General features: G+C 31.7%; 1 protein-coding gene across 2 annotated transcripts in view; it reads right to left on the bottom strand.

Moving 5' to 3' along the window:
- Positions 1-14,826, bottom strand: part of LOC118197869 (pyruvate kinase PKM-like) — a 118,977-nt gene that overhangs the window by 23,551 nt on the left and 80,600 nt on the right. For both annotated transcript variants that reach the window (XM_085816773.1, XM_085816774.1), the window contains exons 3-7: positions 11,116-11,207; positions 8,849-8,983; positions 5,132-5,318; positions 1,969-2,111; positions 855-982 (exon numbers count right to left, since the gene is read on the bottom strand). In XM_085816773.1, coding sequence (XP_085672899.1) covers positions 855-982; positions 1,969-2,111; positions 5,132-5,318; positions 8,849-8,983; positions 11,116-11,207 — 685 coding nt within the window. The remainder of the gene's footprint in view (positions 1-854; positions 983-1,968; positions 2,112-5,131; positions 5,319-8,848; positions 8,984-11,115; positions 11,208-14,826) is intronic.

The following is a 14,826-nucleotide window of genomic DNA, read 5'->3' on the forward strand; positions in this document are numbered from 1 at the left end:
CGGAACTTCTGTAATTGATTACAGATATATGGATGGGGTCTCAGAACTAGTGGCATAGCGAGGGGAGCAAGGGGGTGCATGAAGCCCCGGGTCTGTGTCTCTATACAAAATTCTCATCATATCACTGTGTTTTTTTTTTGCGGGACGGGCGCCAGAAAGTTATTTTGCCTCGGGCAGCAGTTATGCTTGCTACTCCACTGCTCGGAAGCCCATACAAGATGACTTGGGAATGCAGTCAGCCTGGATTTTTTGCTTATAGGTGACAATGCTTGACTGCACTAAGCATCTCTGGTATACGAATACCTAGACATAGAAGATATCACTCTAATGGAGTAGATAGCTCACTCATCAGATTTAAATCTGATTAAGTAAGTATAGGATACCATAGGCTGCTAAACTGCAGCACATCAAATTCTTCACTGAACCCTCCAGGCTCTGAAAAAGGCACTTTCATAAGGGTGATGAGCTGCTCCATGGAACTTGACCAACAGTTTGATAAATTATGTGTGAAATAAAAAAAAAGAAGGTTTTGCTTTTCTGTCAAAGATTAAAATACACCATGACAGGTCATGTTAACCTTTAACATGTCAGGTCATCTTTTTAATATGTCAGAGATGACATATTGAAATATTTGTTGCAAAACAGCGAAGATAATTTTTCCATCTTTTTTAATTTCCATAAATATGGCTTTAAATTAAACATCTATATTAAATAATACTTTTGCACAAGTTTATCATTTTTCAATAAGTGACGATTAAATTTTATTTCAATTAGAATTTATTAATATTGGCAAGCAGTGTATATATTCATCTATTTTTTGTGAAACCTTAAAAGGAATATTTTAAGGTACTTACTTTTTAACACCTTCATGATTTTCTATTTTGGGGATAATCAAAATATGTTTTCCTTTCTCACCTAATATTTCACGAATTTCCTTCACACCCTTTGCATTCCTAATAAATGAAGCAAATACCATATCTACCTAAAAGAAATTAAAAAATAATGACTAAAAGTTTATAAGATGACTGAATTAAAAGTGAAGAAATTCCTCCATCAACAAAATTATCATTTTTAAATGTGGATTATATTTAATAAAAATTTCATCAAAAGCAAAATTCTGGACGAGATTAAAAAGGTTACTTATGTAAATGTAAGAAAACACAATACTGTTAAAATATGTCCAGCCCTGGTAAAAGAGCTTCCCTGCAAGGTGGGTTTAGGGTTACCAGATATTGGCAAAGGAAGGTAGGATTGACATTATTTGGTGAAAATCGTCAATTTGGTGCCAAAAATGGTGATATGCCATAGACTGATGAAGAGCATTCTAGAACGAATTCCTGCTGGTTTGGCCCAAATGGCAAAGCCAAAGCTATATAAACTATGCCTGTATACAGAGTAGCAGTTTATCTTGTCAGAGTCTCTTAGTCGTTCACGAGTCTATCGAGTGGTCTAGTCAGTCAGTCTCTCATCTAGCAAGTTGGATTGTCAGTCTAATGTAGAGAGAGTCTCTTAGTGTATCGTGAGTTAGTGCATCATCAAGTTTTATGTTAAGAGTGTGTTGAGCTCCGAAGAATGACTCAACCAAGTTGGGAGCTGTACTTGAGTGTATTGAGAGTTGTAGTATGGACAGTCTTGAGAGTAGACAGAGTTCCGAGAATGACAGAACTGAGTCAGGAGCTGTACTCTGGTGCTTTGCCGTGAAGTTGACTCCACTGTTATGACCTGATAAACCTAAAGGCTGTTTTGCTGATTATTACATTGCGCTTGTCGTAGTTTTTTATGACTTTAAGCATGCTTTTGGAATTTTTCTGAGTAATACTGGCTCCAAATCATTGATTGAAATACTGGCTAAAAATCACTCCAAATCTATGAACCCGCGCAAAATGCAACAATACTTTCAAATAAAACAGACAGAAATTTAATAATAAATCATACAAAGAAATGAAAACAAAGAGAAAAAATTATTACATCTTGCTCTATTCCAAACAAAAGATCTTGTTTATCCTTTTCAGATACAGCAGGAAGATCAACTTCAGCCCCTGGTAAATTGCAACCTTTTTTGCTTCCTAACAAACCACCATTTTCTACTTCACATTCAACAGAATCAGTTCCTAAATTGTAAATAAATATATAAGAAACAAATATTCAGAACTATAACAACACATTAAAATTTTATTCATGCGTAAAACATAAACACCTGCAGTTTTAATAGTGAACTTGTATATAAATTACTAAGCAGTAATAACTATTATAAGAAAACATTTGAAGACAAGACTCTTAAAAATATAAAGACAATATACACACTACATCAGACAAGTAGCTGATTCAAATCTATTTTCTGTCTTCTGCTTTTATATTTCTCCCCCCCCCCCCCCGTACTGGTAAAAGTTGATATATGCATAAAACAAAATAGTTATACATTAAGCACATATCAAATAAAACCACGACTTCAGTTTTATATGAAAGAATGGCTCTTTTTATATTTTCAGCTACTAACATGGTTTCATAGCCTGGAAGCTTGAAGGCATGTATGTAGCCAACTCCTGTAGTCAAATCAATTGGTAATTCTAACTTACCAATTGATCTAACTGCAAGATACATTAGACCATCATTTATGTAAATCCTGTTATAATTATTTTATGCTTATAATTATAATTACATGTCTGAACTATTTTAAAGCAATCATATCTCTTTTTTCTCAGATCACTGGTTTGGTTTGATTTATTTAATTATGGCAAAGCATGCAAGAGCTATGGTGAGAGATGCCCTTCATGGAGAACTTCATGGAAACTGGCTCATATCCACATTATGTTAAAGTATGTTACATTAAGGAAAAAAATAATAATTTACAAGTCTAAGTTTGGGCATCATTAAGAGTTTAATTCGCTTGCTTGTGTTTCACAATGAAATAATGTTCTAACAATCTAGTTAATTAATTCCAATTAAACTTTTCTTTTCATGTTGCTATTTGTTTTTTGCTTTAGTTTTAGAAACACTTCTTCACATTACACATGGGTAAAACCATAAAAATGCTCATGCAGGCAGCCCGCTGGCCTGAAATAGAACTTAGGTTGAGCTCCCAGTATTCAGTGACTTTACTGCTTGGCCACTGGCATGCACTTTTCAGATCACTCAATCATCAGCTCAAAAATAATAACAGAGAAAAATGAGGTATATGATAAAATTTTTCATTAAAATATTAATATTAGAAGGAAATTTCTAAAATGATAAAAATAAAGAATATTTGATAATGGCCTAAAATCACTAATGCTCAATGTGGCATAAATACACAACGATGCTCGCTTATAAATTTTATTCTTCATTTTTTGCATTTTTGATCTTTTTTAATAGCTTTATAGCTTTCAGGAATGCTTTTTTTTTTTGGGTTGTTTTTGTTTTTTAAACCATCAAAACAGGATTTTTGGCGAATTTACTTTTATGAGTACAAGCTAGGCCAAAGCGCAGCACAAACGGCTCGAAATGTTAATGAAGTATGGGATGAGAAAATCTATACCTTTTGCATGTACACATTACTCAGCATGCATAGAGAAGTACGTGGAAAAGATGAAAATGACTAAAAATGTACAGTGCAGTTTAGTCAATTGTGTGAATTCCAATGGACAATGTAGACAACTAGTGGCTGACTCTGTGGCTGTGGAATGTTTTCTTGATATTATACAATATAAATTAACTACCATAATTAACAAATTTTATGTTGGGTAACACCAAAATTATAAAGCACACACACAAAAAGCCAATTTCATTGAAGGTTAAGATAAACATTTTAAATTCTCTTAAAATACAACAAAGTTCAACATCTGTGGCTAAGGAGTTTGGTCCAAATGAAGCCACATTTAAGAACCATTAAAAAAAGTAAAGTTGCTATAAGAGAATCACTATCTTTCGTATCAAAAATTAGCACAAAATCAACATCATACAGAAGTTGTTATTGGAAGAAAAATGGAAAATGCTCTAGTAATATGGATAGAAGATAATATAAAAAAGATGGCAACATTATTAAGCAGATGGCTTTAAGCTTTTATAAAAAACAGGAATAGAGTGAAGATGTGGAGACTCTCTCTGAAAACGAAGGATGAATTTTACGCAAGTACAAGATGACTGTTCAGATTTCTCAAAAGACATACAATTTATACATTAAAATAATGGATGAAGTCACATCTGCTGATGAAACAATGGCTAAAAAATTTCTTCTAAAGTTATCCATAATAACTGAAGATGGAGTATACTTTCCAGACCAAGTTTAAATGCAGATGAAACAGGTCTATTTTGGGAAAAAATGTTAAGCAGAACATATTTAGCAAAAGGAGGAAAACTGTTAGTGGGTTTAAAGCTGCCAAAGATCACATTACATTGTTAATGTGCAGCAATGCTTCAAGAGATTGTCTTAATGAAACCTTTACTTATTGATCGGGCAAATTTTCCATGTTTGACAAAAGGTGCAGACTTAAATAATCTATCTCTACATTGGATGTCTCACAAAAAAAGCATGGATAACAGCCAGAATGTTTACTGATTGGTTGTTTTATATTCCCGAAGCACAAAAATATATGGATGATAAAGGTCTTATATTCAAAATTCTTTTATTTGTAGACACTGCATCAGGGCAATATACATGGGAACATACAAATGAGAGTTATTCCTAATGCATAATATAACAACTTTGATCCAGCCACAAGATGTGGGTATTATTATGACATTTAAGTCATACTACATTAAAAGAACTTTCCAGTATATCCTGGACATACTAGATAAGACAAAACACAATCATGGACACATGGGAAGCATTTTTAAATATGAATTATTTATTATTAGCAATTTTATTAAGCACATAGTATGTTGGTCTGGCATTGTCAAAATTAAAATCAGCTCTGAATGCATATTGGAGACCAATTAATCCAGTATGTGCTAAAACTAACCACACTAATCAAAACACAACTGAATTGTATTCAGTTATCATAACAGTGGTATACATAATTGGTTGAAAAGGCTTTGAAGAGCTTACAATTCAACACTTTAAAAATTCTACATATTAGTTGAAAAGAAATTTTACCAAATGCTACCAATATGTAAATAAGCACAACAAAATAAAATGGTAGAGAATTTTATTTACCAATTGATTTAACTACGAGAGATATTAGACCATCATCTACGTAAATTCTGCTTCCAACAATGACTACTTTAGTGATGTTCTTGTAATCAACATAGATTACTTCTGCAGAACATTTTTCTAAATATGCTTCATTAGTTGTCACTTTCACCATTTTACCTTTCTCCATTTCAACTTCTGCTGTTGCACCCTGATTAGAATACCATATAGAAAACCAAATTACAACTCAAACTTAAAAGTAAACAGCAACAAACTATAAATTAATATATATATATATATATATAAAAGATCAAATGTAGGACATTAAAAATGTACAAACAAAACAAGTAACAATGAAAAAAATTGCATGAATGCATATAGCAATCTAAGACACTGAGCTAATCCAATAAGTATTATTTTCTTGAACATAAAAAATAAAGTTTTTATGCAATGTTAACTGAATAGATCAATACTTCAGTCATGTTTTCAACCATAACTAGTCATCCTAGACTATTTTTTCAGGTATTTTGAAAGATAAAATCTGAGTATTTGCTAACAGCTTTTGCTATATGATGAACAATAATTTAATATATTTATATCACATTGCCCTACATTTTTATGTCCATAATTTGTAATTATTACATTAAAAAAGTATATACAATAATTCCAAAGATAATTCATAATTTAATTTTAAAAGAAATAAAGCTTTTTACATTATAATAATAATGTAAAAAGGCAGGAACTTGAATTATTCTAAATAGAAGAGTGGCTGATAGAATTTATTTAATGTGAATACAGCTTTACAAATTTTATTACTCTGAGAAATTACAACTACATTATGAGCCATAATGAGCTGGCTTAGGCTTATGTATCGTGAAGCCTGGTTCCTAGAATTGTTGAATTAAAACCGAACAGCACACTCTGTATTAATGAAAAAGAGATTGGCTTTTAACAGGAGAGGATGCTTAGTTGGTGTGGTGAAATTTTATGGAAATTAATGCAATCTTTATTAATTGTATACATGCATTTATTCTACAAGTGTTATAAATAAACCAAAAATGATATCCTTTTTCTGTGCAAGAGAGCAGCTGGGCATAGATGCTACATGTATATTGCTGAAAATAATCATTTTAGATACGCATCTTTCTTTTATTTAAATTAAATAAGATTTTCTTCAACACATGGTTAAAATATTTACATTCAGCTTGTAAACAAATAGAATTTTACTACTGTTTTTATAGATTGCTTTAATCTTGCACAAAAATTTAAAACATTTTCAAAATTATTTTTAAATGTTCAATTAATTTTTAACAGTTTTAAAAAGTCTCCAACTTATATATTGGTAACTATATTATGCTTAATAAAAAACTGAATAACATTATAAAGGTTACAAAAATATAATACTTTTTAAGATATAGATATCCCTCTTTTTATATAGATGATTTTATACTATTTCATTTTTACAAAGGATCTGTATTAGTATCTTTTTCAATAAATGAAACACATATGAAGAGGATTGTAATGAAAAATAAAGCGAAAATACCATTTAGCATTTACTTTATGCAATGATTGAGCAATTACTAATTCAAAAACAAATGCTAAAATTAAGCTTTACAAAATGTTTTGATTGATTTTAAAATATTACATTATGGAAGAAAGGTTACATCAGCTGAAACTATCAGGAATATATTTTAACCCCTTAACGCATTTGCCCGTGTCTCACATGGGCGAAAGTTTCCGGCAAATTTGCATATGCCCGTGTCTCACACGGGCGCCCTTGTATCTCGCATTATTTTATTTCTAATTCTTGTCTGAGATCCGTTCCAGTAAAAATAAATAGGCTAGATTATAATTAAACTTATTTGACATAGATGGCACCACTATTCAGCATTTTTCTTGCGTAAACCACGTGGCACATTTTGATGATTAGCTATAAGTTTGCTAGGAATTCTTTGCTATAAAGTAGTCGTTTGGTGTGGAAAAGGTAATATATCCATTTTTATTACGTGAATATAATAAAAGTAAGCAGTTAACTGCAAATTATATTACTAAGTGTTTTTGTAATTTAAAAAAAAGTTATCTGATAATGAGCAACTCTGACGATGACAATTTTGAATATGCCAATTTATCAGACAGTTTCAGCGATGAGAGTGATGATTTCTTGAGTGATGGAAGTGAATCGGAAGATAATGACAACGAGATTTTGGATATAGCAAGGAAGTGGTATCAAATTAGTATAAATCAACCAAACGTTGCACCACCGAGATTTCGATTTGAAGCTAACCCTGGCTGTTGTTTTACTCTGACGGATTACGATGATGCTTTGTCATACTTTGAATTATTTTTTGATAACTCTCTCATGGACATAATTCTAACTGAAACAAACAGATATGCATGTCAACATCCAGGATCATCACAGAACCTATGGTCACCGATTACTATGGAAGAATTATACATATTTTTAGCCATAACTATACTACAAGGTATAATTAGAAAGCCTGAGATAAGGATGCAGTACCATGCTTCATGGTATATCATACCAAACTGAAGTTTTAGTCAATTTTATGTTTGCAAGTATGAAAATTTGATTTAATTTGATTTTAATGACTTGAAATTCAAAATAAACATGTAATCAAATCGTTTTCACTTTGTTTGTATAATACATATATATATTTTTAAATTAGCCTATACTTGTACCCCTGTATGTTGTCTTTTCTAATACAAAGGAGCATAACAAAAGACAACTTTAAGTGAAATTATTCCAAAATTAAAAATAAGATTTTTTAATTAAATTTTTAGTTAAAAATTACTTTTATTTGTCGATCATGTCTTAAAATGCACTAGAGAATAATGCAAGAAAAGAAATAGGTGATTTTTTGACCGAAAATTAGAAATTAATGTGTGCCTTAAGGGGTTAAGCCCTTTCACATCAATTAGATTAGAAAATAAATTTTAATAGCAGAGCAGAAAGACTAAAAAAAAAAAAAAAAAAATAGATATAATGACTTTGTGGATATAAAAGAAAAATCCTCTCTTGCATCTTAATCTCCTGTATACGTGGTAATCAGGCTCTGATCTTCAGTGACCTGATGGTATAAATTTTGACAATGCTTTTCAACACAATAATGCTTTAAAAATAATGAAAATAATGTTAGTATCTCCAGCACAGTTACCTGAATTAAATATTAAAAGGAATATTTATAGTCAATTTTAAGCAGAGAAGAGAACTGGCTTCCATGTAAATTTTTATTTAAGAATATTAAAAAATTCCAATTCAGAATGTTCCAGGATTTGTTCTCATCTTTTGATAGATACATATAAGAACCAAATTTTATTAGTAATAATGCTTACATATCAAACAGTTTTAATAACATTCAGTATAATAAATTTTATGACTTAATGGTTAACTTTGTAATGCTGATAACATTTAATGCTATGTAACTTGGTTAGCTAACTCAATTAAAAATTCAATATAATGAGCATTAAAATTGAGTTTAACCTAATTTCTGATGACTATGGATGAAAATAATATGGTATCATAACAAAAATAAAAAATATGTAGTGAAGAACAGTTAGCAAACAGGCTATTAAATGTATTTAAACAGTAAATACTTAACTAGAAAAACAGAAATGGGGTTAGTTTGAGGATTCAACATGTATTAAGGTCAAAGAACAAGAATGTTCTTGAATATTTTGCTTAAACAGTGTGTAAAAATACCACATATTTCGAAAGAAACTTACTCCTTCAAGCAATCCAGTCCTGATTTCTGGTCCTTTGGTATCTAGTGCAATTGCTACAGGATAAGATGCAAGTCCTTCTTCTTCTGCTACCCTTTTAATAGCTTCTCTGGCATTTTTAATTGTTCCAGCATGATACTGAAAAATACCAAATTTTACACAATAATAACAGGGCTTATCTTCAAAATTACAAGTATTGGAGTCACATTTAAAGACCATAAAACAAATAAAACTAACATGCAATTAATTACAATAAAGCTACCCTTGCTACACTTTTAACAGCTTCCCTGATTTTTTAATTGTTCCAGCATGATACTGAAAAATGCCAAATTTATACAATTTTTAGCAGGCCAAATTTATCAGGGCTTATCTTCAAAATTACAAGTATTGGAGTCACATTAAAAGATCATCATGGAAAACAAACTAAAATATAAAATAAAACTAACAGGAAATAATTATAATAAAGTAAACAGAGAAAATTAATAAATTAAAGAAAAGCAAATAATAAATAAAAATACTGGAAACCCATACTGTTTGGGATCTAAATGAAATTAACATTTTTCTTAAAACCCAAAATGCACTGGAGCTGGGATTCAGCTGAAATTAAGCCCTAAATAATATACATATTAAAATAGTGAGCCTACTTTACAGTAGTGCCTAATAAAGGGTCGCACAACAGGTATAGCAATTAGCGTAGCTGACTACCATTAAAAAAAAAAAAAAAAAAAAAAGAGTTTAATTTATTGTAGTTTCTTTAAATTCACGTTTTAGATTACATTAAATACAAATTAACTATAATAAATTAGATTTTAGAAACTGACACAATCTTATATGAGAGCAAAGAAGAAGGAAAATTTGTTTTATATTTTATTAGTTTTCATTAATTTCATTTTGTCCAGGAAGGATGAAAATTTATTTTTTGAATAGCAAAAAAGACACTAAATTTTGTGCATTATATTTAACAACTGGCATGAATTTATAACTTGTAACAAGTAATAAGTGAATATTCTGGTTAGTCAAGCTCTTATTGCGATATCAACTTAGGTTCACACCAGATTTTTATCAAAATCTGTCCAATAATTCTAGAGGTAATCAACCAAATAAGAAAATTATTTTACTTTTGAACCCAAGTGTAGTATTCCCTTGTTAAGTATATGAAAATTATTATGAAATAAGTTCATTTGTGAATATAAAATTTTTTAATGTAAAATTCTTTAATGTGGTTTTAAAGGAAGAGTTCTTTACTTATTGACCCCCCCCCAAAAAAAATGTGTCTCTGCTATGCTTTCTCTACCCTGTGTTTTCCCTCTGTACTTATACTATTTCCTTTGTATGTAATTATGTTTAAAAATGTAATAGTTTATTTAACAAATTTTGAATAAACAATTCCTAATGCATAAGTGTTTTAGTTATTTATGTGCAAAGAATACAGATTTAAGTTTAAAATTAGAAAGGAAAAGTATAAACGAAACTCAGAAAAATGTCAGCTATAATTTAGAAAATTCATTAATTAGCATAATCTTTGGTCATCAGGTCTATGGATTATTGGAATTCTACTGTATCAAAAATCTCGGCGTTCACCACCCAGATATGCGAAAACCTATGTAGAACATAAATGTCTTATATATGTCACATTACATAGGTAAAGAAAGGCTTCACAGAAATAATATTACTTTCAAATGATTATGATCCCTGTCAAAATATAATTATAGTCAAAACAAATATATAGCTTGTCGATAAACCAAAGTATTTTATTAATTTCCTGATTTATCTGTATATTTTGTAATCATTCAAAGAATTATTCAATTCAAGAATTATTTTAAAGTATACAGAATGTAGTGTTTTTCTAGCCTAATTATTAAACAGTGTTTTGTGAAAAAGAAGTATTTATTTTAAATCCGAGAAGGATTCCTCATTAAATTTTCTACTAACTAGAACCACAATATTAAATGCTTATGAGTTATTTAGTTTATATAGGCAAATAATTTTAAAGATTTATCAGATAAAGAAATTACAAGATTATATTTAGGCTATGTAATTCAATTATGACAAAGCTCATGATGGCTGTCTGCTTCAGGGAATTGATGCCTTTGTGGAAAACGTTTTAAGGAAACTTGTAAATATTCATGTTGCACATGGAGAAAATTATCAAAACCAATCATGTAGTCAGCCTGTCTGGGTTACTACTCATTTAGCAATCTTAATCAATGATTTCAATATAGTAAGGGTTAAGATAAATCTAAGTTTCAAATTCATGTTCCTAAAATTACCTCATATGTTCCGTGAGAAAAATTTAATCGAACAATGTTCATTCCGGCTTTGATCATTTGAACCAAGACATCTACATCTCTGGAAGCAGGACCTACAAAAATGGAAAGAATGAAAATGAAGCAGGTATGCTATATTAATTATAACATTCATTTGTAAGAAAATTTAAATAGGAAATGTTAAAAAGAAAAGTAAATATATATAACTTTGCACACGTATCGCAAGACTGGTACCACTTTTGCACGTCTTCCCTTGCATTATTCAAGTAGAAGCGCTCTCGGATTCTATGTAACATCTTCATTATTCCGAAGTGGCCTCCTGTTAGACTGCTATGTAATTCTTTAAGGACGACCGGGATCTTGGAAGTAACAGCTGCCATTGGAATGTCTTTCTATCTTCAATTCGAATTTCTGTACAAATTGCCATTTTGAATGTAATGCAAGTTCCCAGAGAGCCCAATATTGTTTTGTCATATAATTGAAATGTTCTGCAAGGTGGGTTTGCTGCTTGAACATTCCATTAAATCAATTATGGGTTTAATGTTGCATCTTCCAACTGGTCTTTCTCGACTTCAATCACTCCATGAGTCTCAATCAGCTGTTGTTGAAGTTGTAACTTGTCGTGCGACCGAATTCAGCAGCTCGTATTTCGCTTCAACCCTGAAAGAATACCGGTAGCTTTCTGAGCAGGGTCTTCTAGACAGGGCGACGGCATTTCCATGTGATGATCCCTTCCGATGACCAATTGATATGTCATATTCCTTGAGTCTCTGTGTTCACCTGGCTATTTGGCCTTTGGGGTTCTTGAAATTGAATACCCAGGTCAACGGTGCATGATCTGTGTGGAATAAGAGTTTTCTGCCATAGAGATAATGATGGGAATGTTTTGCGGCTTTAACTATGGTGAGCAACTCTTTCCTGGTTACACAATAATTCGTCTCAGTTTAGATAGGCACTTGCTCCAATTCTTACTCTAGTAGGCCATGATTCGTTTTTGAACATTTATTTCTTGGGGCAAAACACCATCAACACTCTGATTGCTCGCATCCGTGTCGAGAATAAATGGTTTGTTGAGCTGAGGATGCATCAGGATTGGAAGAGATATTAAAGCCGCCTTCAGTTTGTTAAATGCATCCTCACATTCTTTTATCCACAATAACTTCTGCTTGCTCTCCTCAGCTTGTGAAGGGGGTCTTGTGATAAAACAAAAGTCCTTCACAGATCTCTTATAATAGATGCAAAGCCCCAGGAAACTTTTCAGCTGGTGCGCATTTTTGGGGCGTCTCTAGTCTTTAGTAGGCATCCTGCTTTAACTCCTAACACTTTTTCCGGATCTGTACAGATACCTTCGGCAAAGACGACGTGTCTGAGGTAAGTCACTTCTTGTCTGAATAGTTTGCATTTAGTGGGACTCAACTTTAGATTGGCTGCTTTCAGTTTCTGAAGCACTTTTCTAAGATTTTCTTCTAAATGATGTTCGACGATGATGTCATCCAGGTACTTCAGACAGACCTCTCAACACAGTCTCCATGAGGTGTTCGAATTTGCCGGCGCATTACACCAAACGGCATCACCTTGAACTGTCAAAGTCCTCGTCCGGTAGTAAAAGCCGCCTTTACTCGGTCATCAGGATATATCTCTACCTCCCAGTATCCACTCTATATATCAAGCGTAGAAAACCACTTGCTTCCAGAAAGAGTGTCGAGAATATCGTCAATTCTAAGAAGAGGGTAGCTGTCTTTCTTTGTAGCTTCGTTAAACCGGCGATAGTCATAGCAAAATCTAGTTCAACCACCTTTCTTTCTGACCAAAACGATGGGAGATGCCCATGGATTTGCTGAAGGCTCGATAACATAGCTTTCTTGCATGTTCTTTAGAAGCCTTCCTACCTCTTCCTGTTTAGCAATCGGTAGACACCCTCGCAGTGGCTAATCGCACTCGGTGCGATTAGCCGATGCGAGGCTATTAATTAAGAGGCTATTCACACCACCTATGTTTGCGCATATACACAATCAGCCCAGGTACCAGCATTTTACGCCGATTTCCGTAAGGCAGGTGATAGCGAGAGCGAAGATTGTTAACCCTAACTCAGCAATAGAAAGGGTTGTTAATAGTTCACCAGCAAGAGAATAATTTGCAAGTACAGTCAAAAGTCGTTAATCCGGACTCGTCGGGACTTCGGCGATTCCGGATTATCGATTTTTCCGGATTATAGATCATCAGTTTAAATCTCGTAAGATGGCATGCAGAAATTCTAAAATTAAAAATATGAAACCGTAATTTATGAAATAAAGAACAATTATGATCTAAAGGGTATCAAAATTTACAAAAAAAAAAAAACTTAATATTTATTTGTTTACTTTATTAAACATTTCTCTCAATGTAAGTTGTTTAAGTTGCTTCATTTTATGTGATAATACTTTCTCTTTAATTCTATAAAAAGACATAATTTCTTGTTCAGTTACAAAGTTCCGCTGTTCAAGTCCCGTTAATTGCTGTGCCGAGAATACCGACTAACTTGTCAATCGAAATTTTTTCGTTTTCACTAACCTCTCTGTCACATTCTTCATGTCTTTATCCATTTTTTGCAGCAATTCCACTTTTTGTTTGTTGGACATCGAAACATACTTTCGTTTTGTAGATCCTTTGGAAGTTCCAGCATCGGAAATTCTATTTGGCATAATCGAAAGTTCAAGTTTACTTTTATAAAATTGCTCTTACAGTCTGCAAAAAATAATAAGCAGGATCAAATTCGAAGATTAAGGAACAACGCAATCATTAACATTAACTGAAATAGATAATTAGATAATTTTAGCTTACACCGTCCGTTATACATTAAACGCGCAGGCGAAAACGTAATCTGCACTTGCGCACACGCATATGCGCAGTAGTCAAGGTCTTACGCGCACGCGTAAAACGCCTGTGCGCATGTGCCAACGCGGCACATGCGCAGAAAGTTTTTAGCTTTGAGGTCCGGATTATAGATCATTCCGGATTATGGGTGTCCGAAGTAACGACTTTTGACTGTAATAATTATCAGTTATAAAGACAATGTCAATCTATATACATGATAATGTTCAGGAAATGATTAGATAAAATAGGGATTTAATAATGGTTCTAATTGCAAGCGAGGGCATGTAATTAGTTACAAAATCTTTAATGTATTGACAAAAAGGCTGCAGAAATTACTTTAATTCTTATATTTAACAGAGGAATTTTTATGCAAACTTAGACCCTAGTCTTATAGCATAGGATTGTCAGAATTTATTATTGAATGAGAAAACTTACTGAAAATTATAATATTCTTATATATTCATCACTTTTTCAGTATCCACTCATGTTTATAGGTTCAAATGCCATATTTCAAAATCAAAGTTATTTATGAAATAAAACCTTATAAAATCTGATAAATCTTTTGTGTGTGCAAATTTTTAAATCTAAATCTCTTACATTATAACCCATTATTTATTTCAATTTAATTTATTAATGTATTTGTACTAATATTTCAAAGTTCTTTGAAGTACTTTTTGTGTCCTGAAAATGCCAAGTATTTCCATAAAAAAATAAGCAAACATACAGAATTGTTAATAACCAATATTATATGATTAATTATTCATTTAATAGTTGATTTAATCGCTTTTAACTTATTTCGTGTCTAAATTTCTACACAGAAATCTAATTTTTATTATCTTTTCTCGGACGAAAATTTTCAAA

This window comes from Stegodyphus dumicola, chromosome 5 (genome assembly GCF_044657685.1).
Source record: "Stegodyphus dumicola isolate Sdum_Otavi_A_Nest chromosome 5, ASM4465768v1".
NCBI lineage: Eukaryota > Metazoa > Arthropoda > Arachnida > Araneae > Eresidae > Stegodyphus > Stegodyphus dumicola.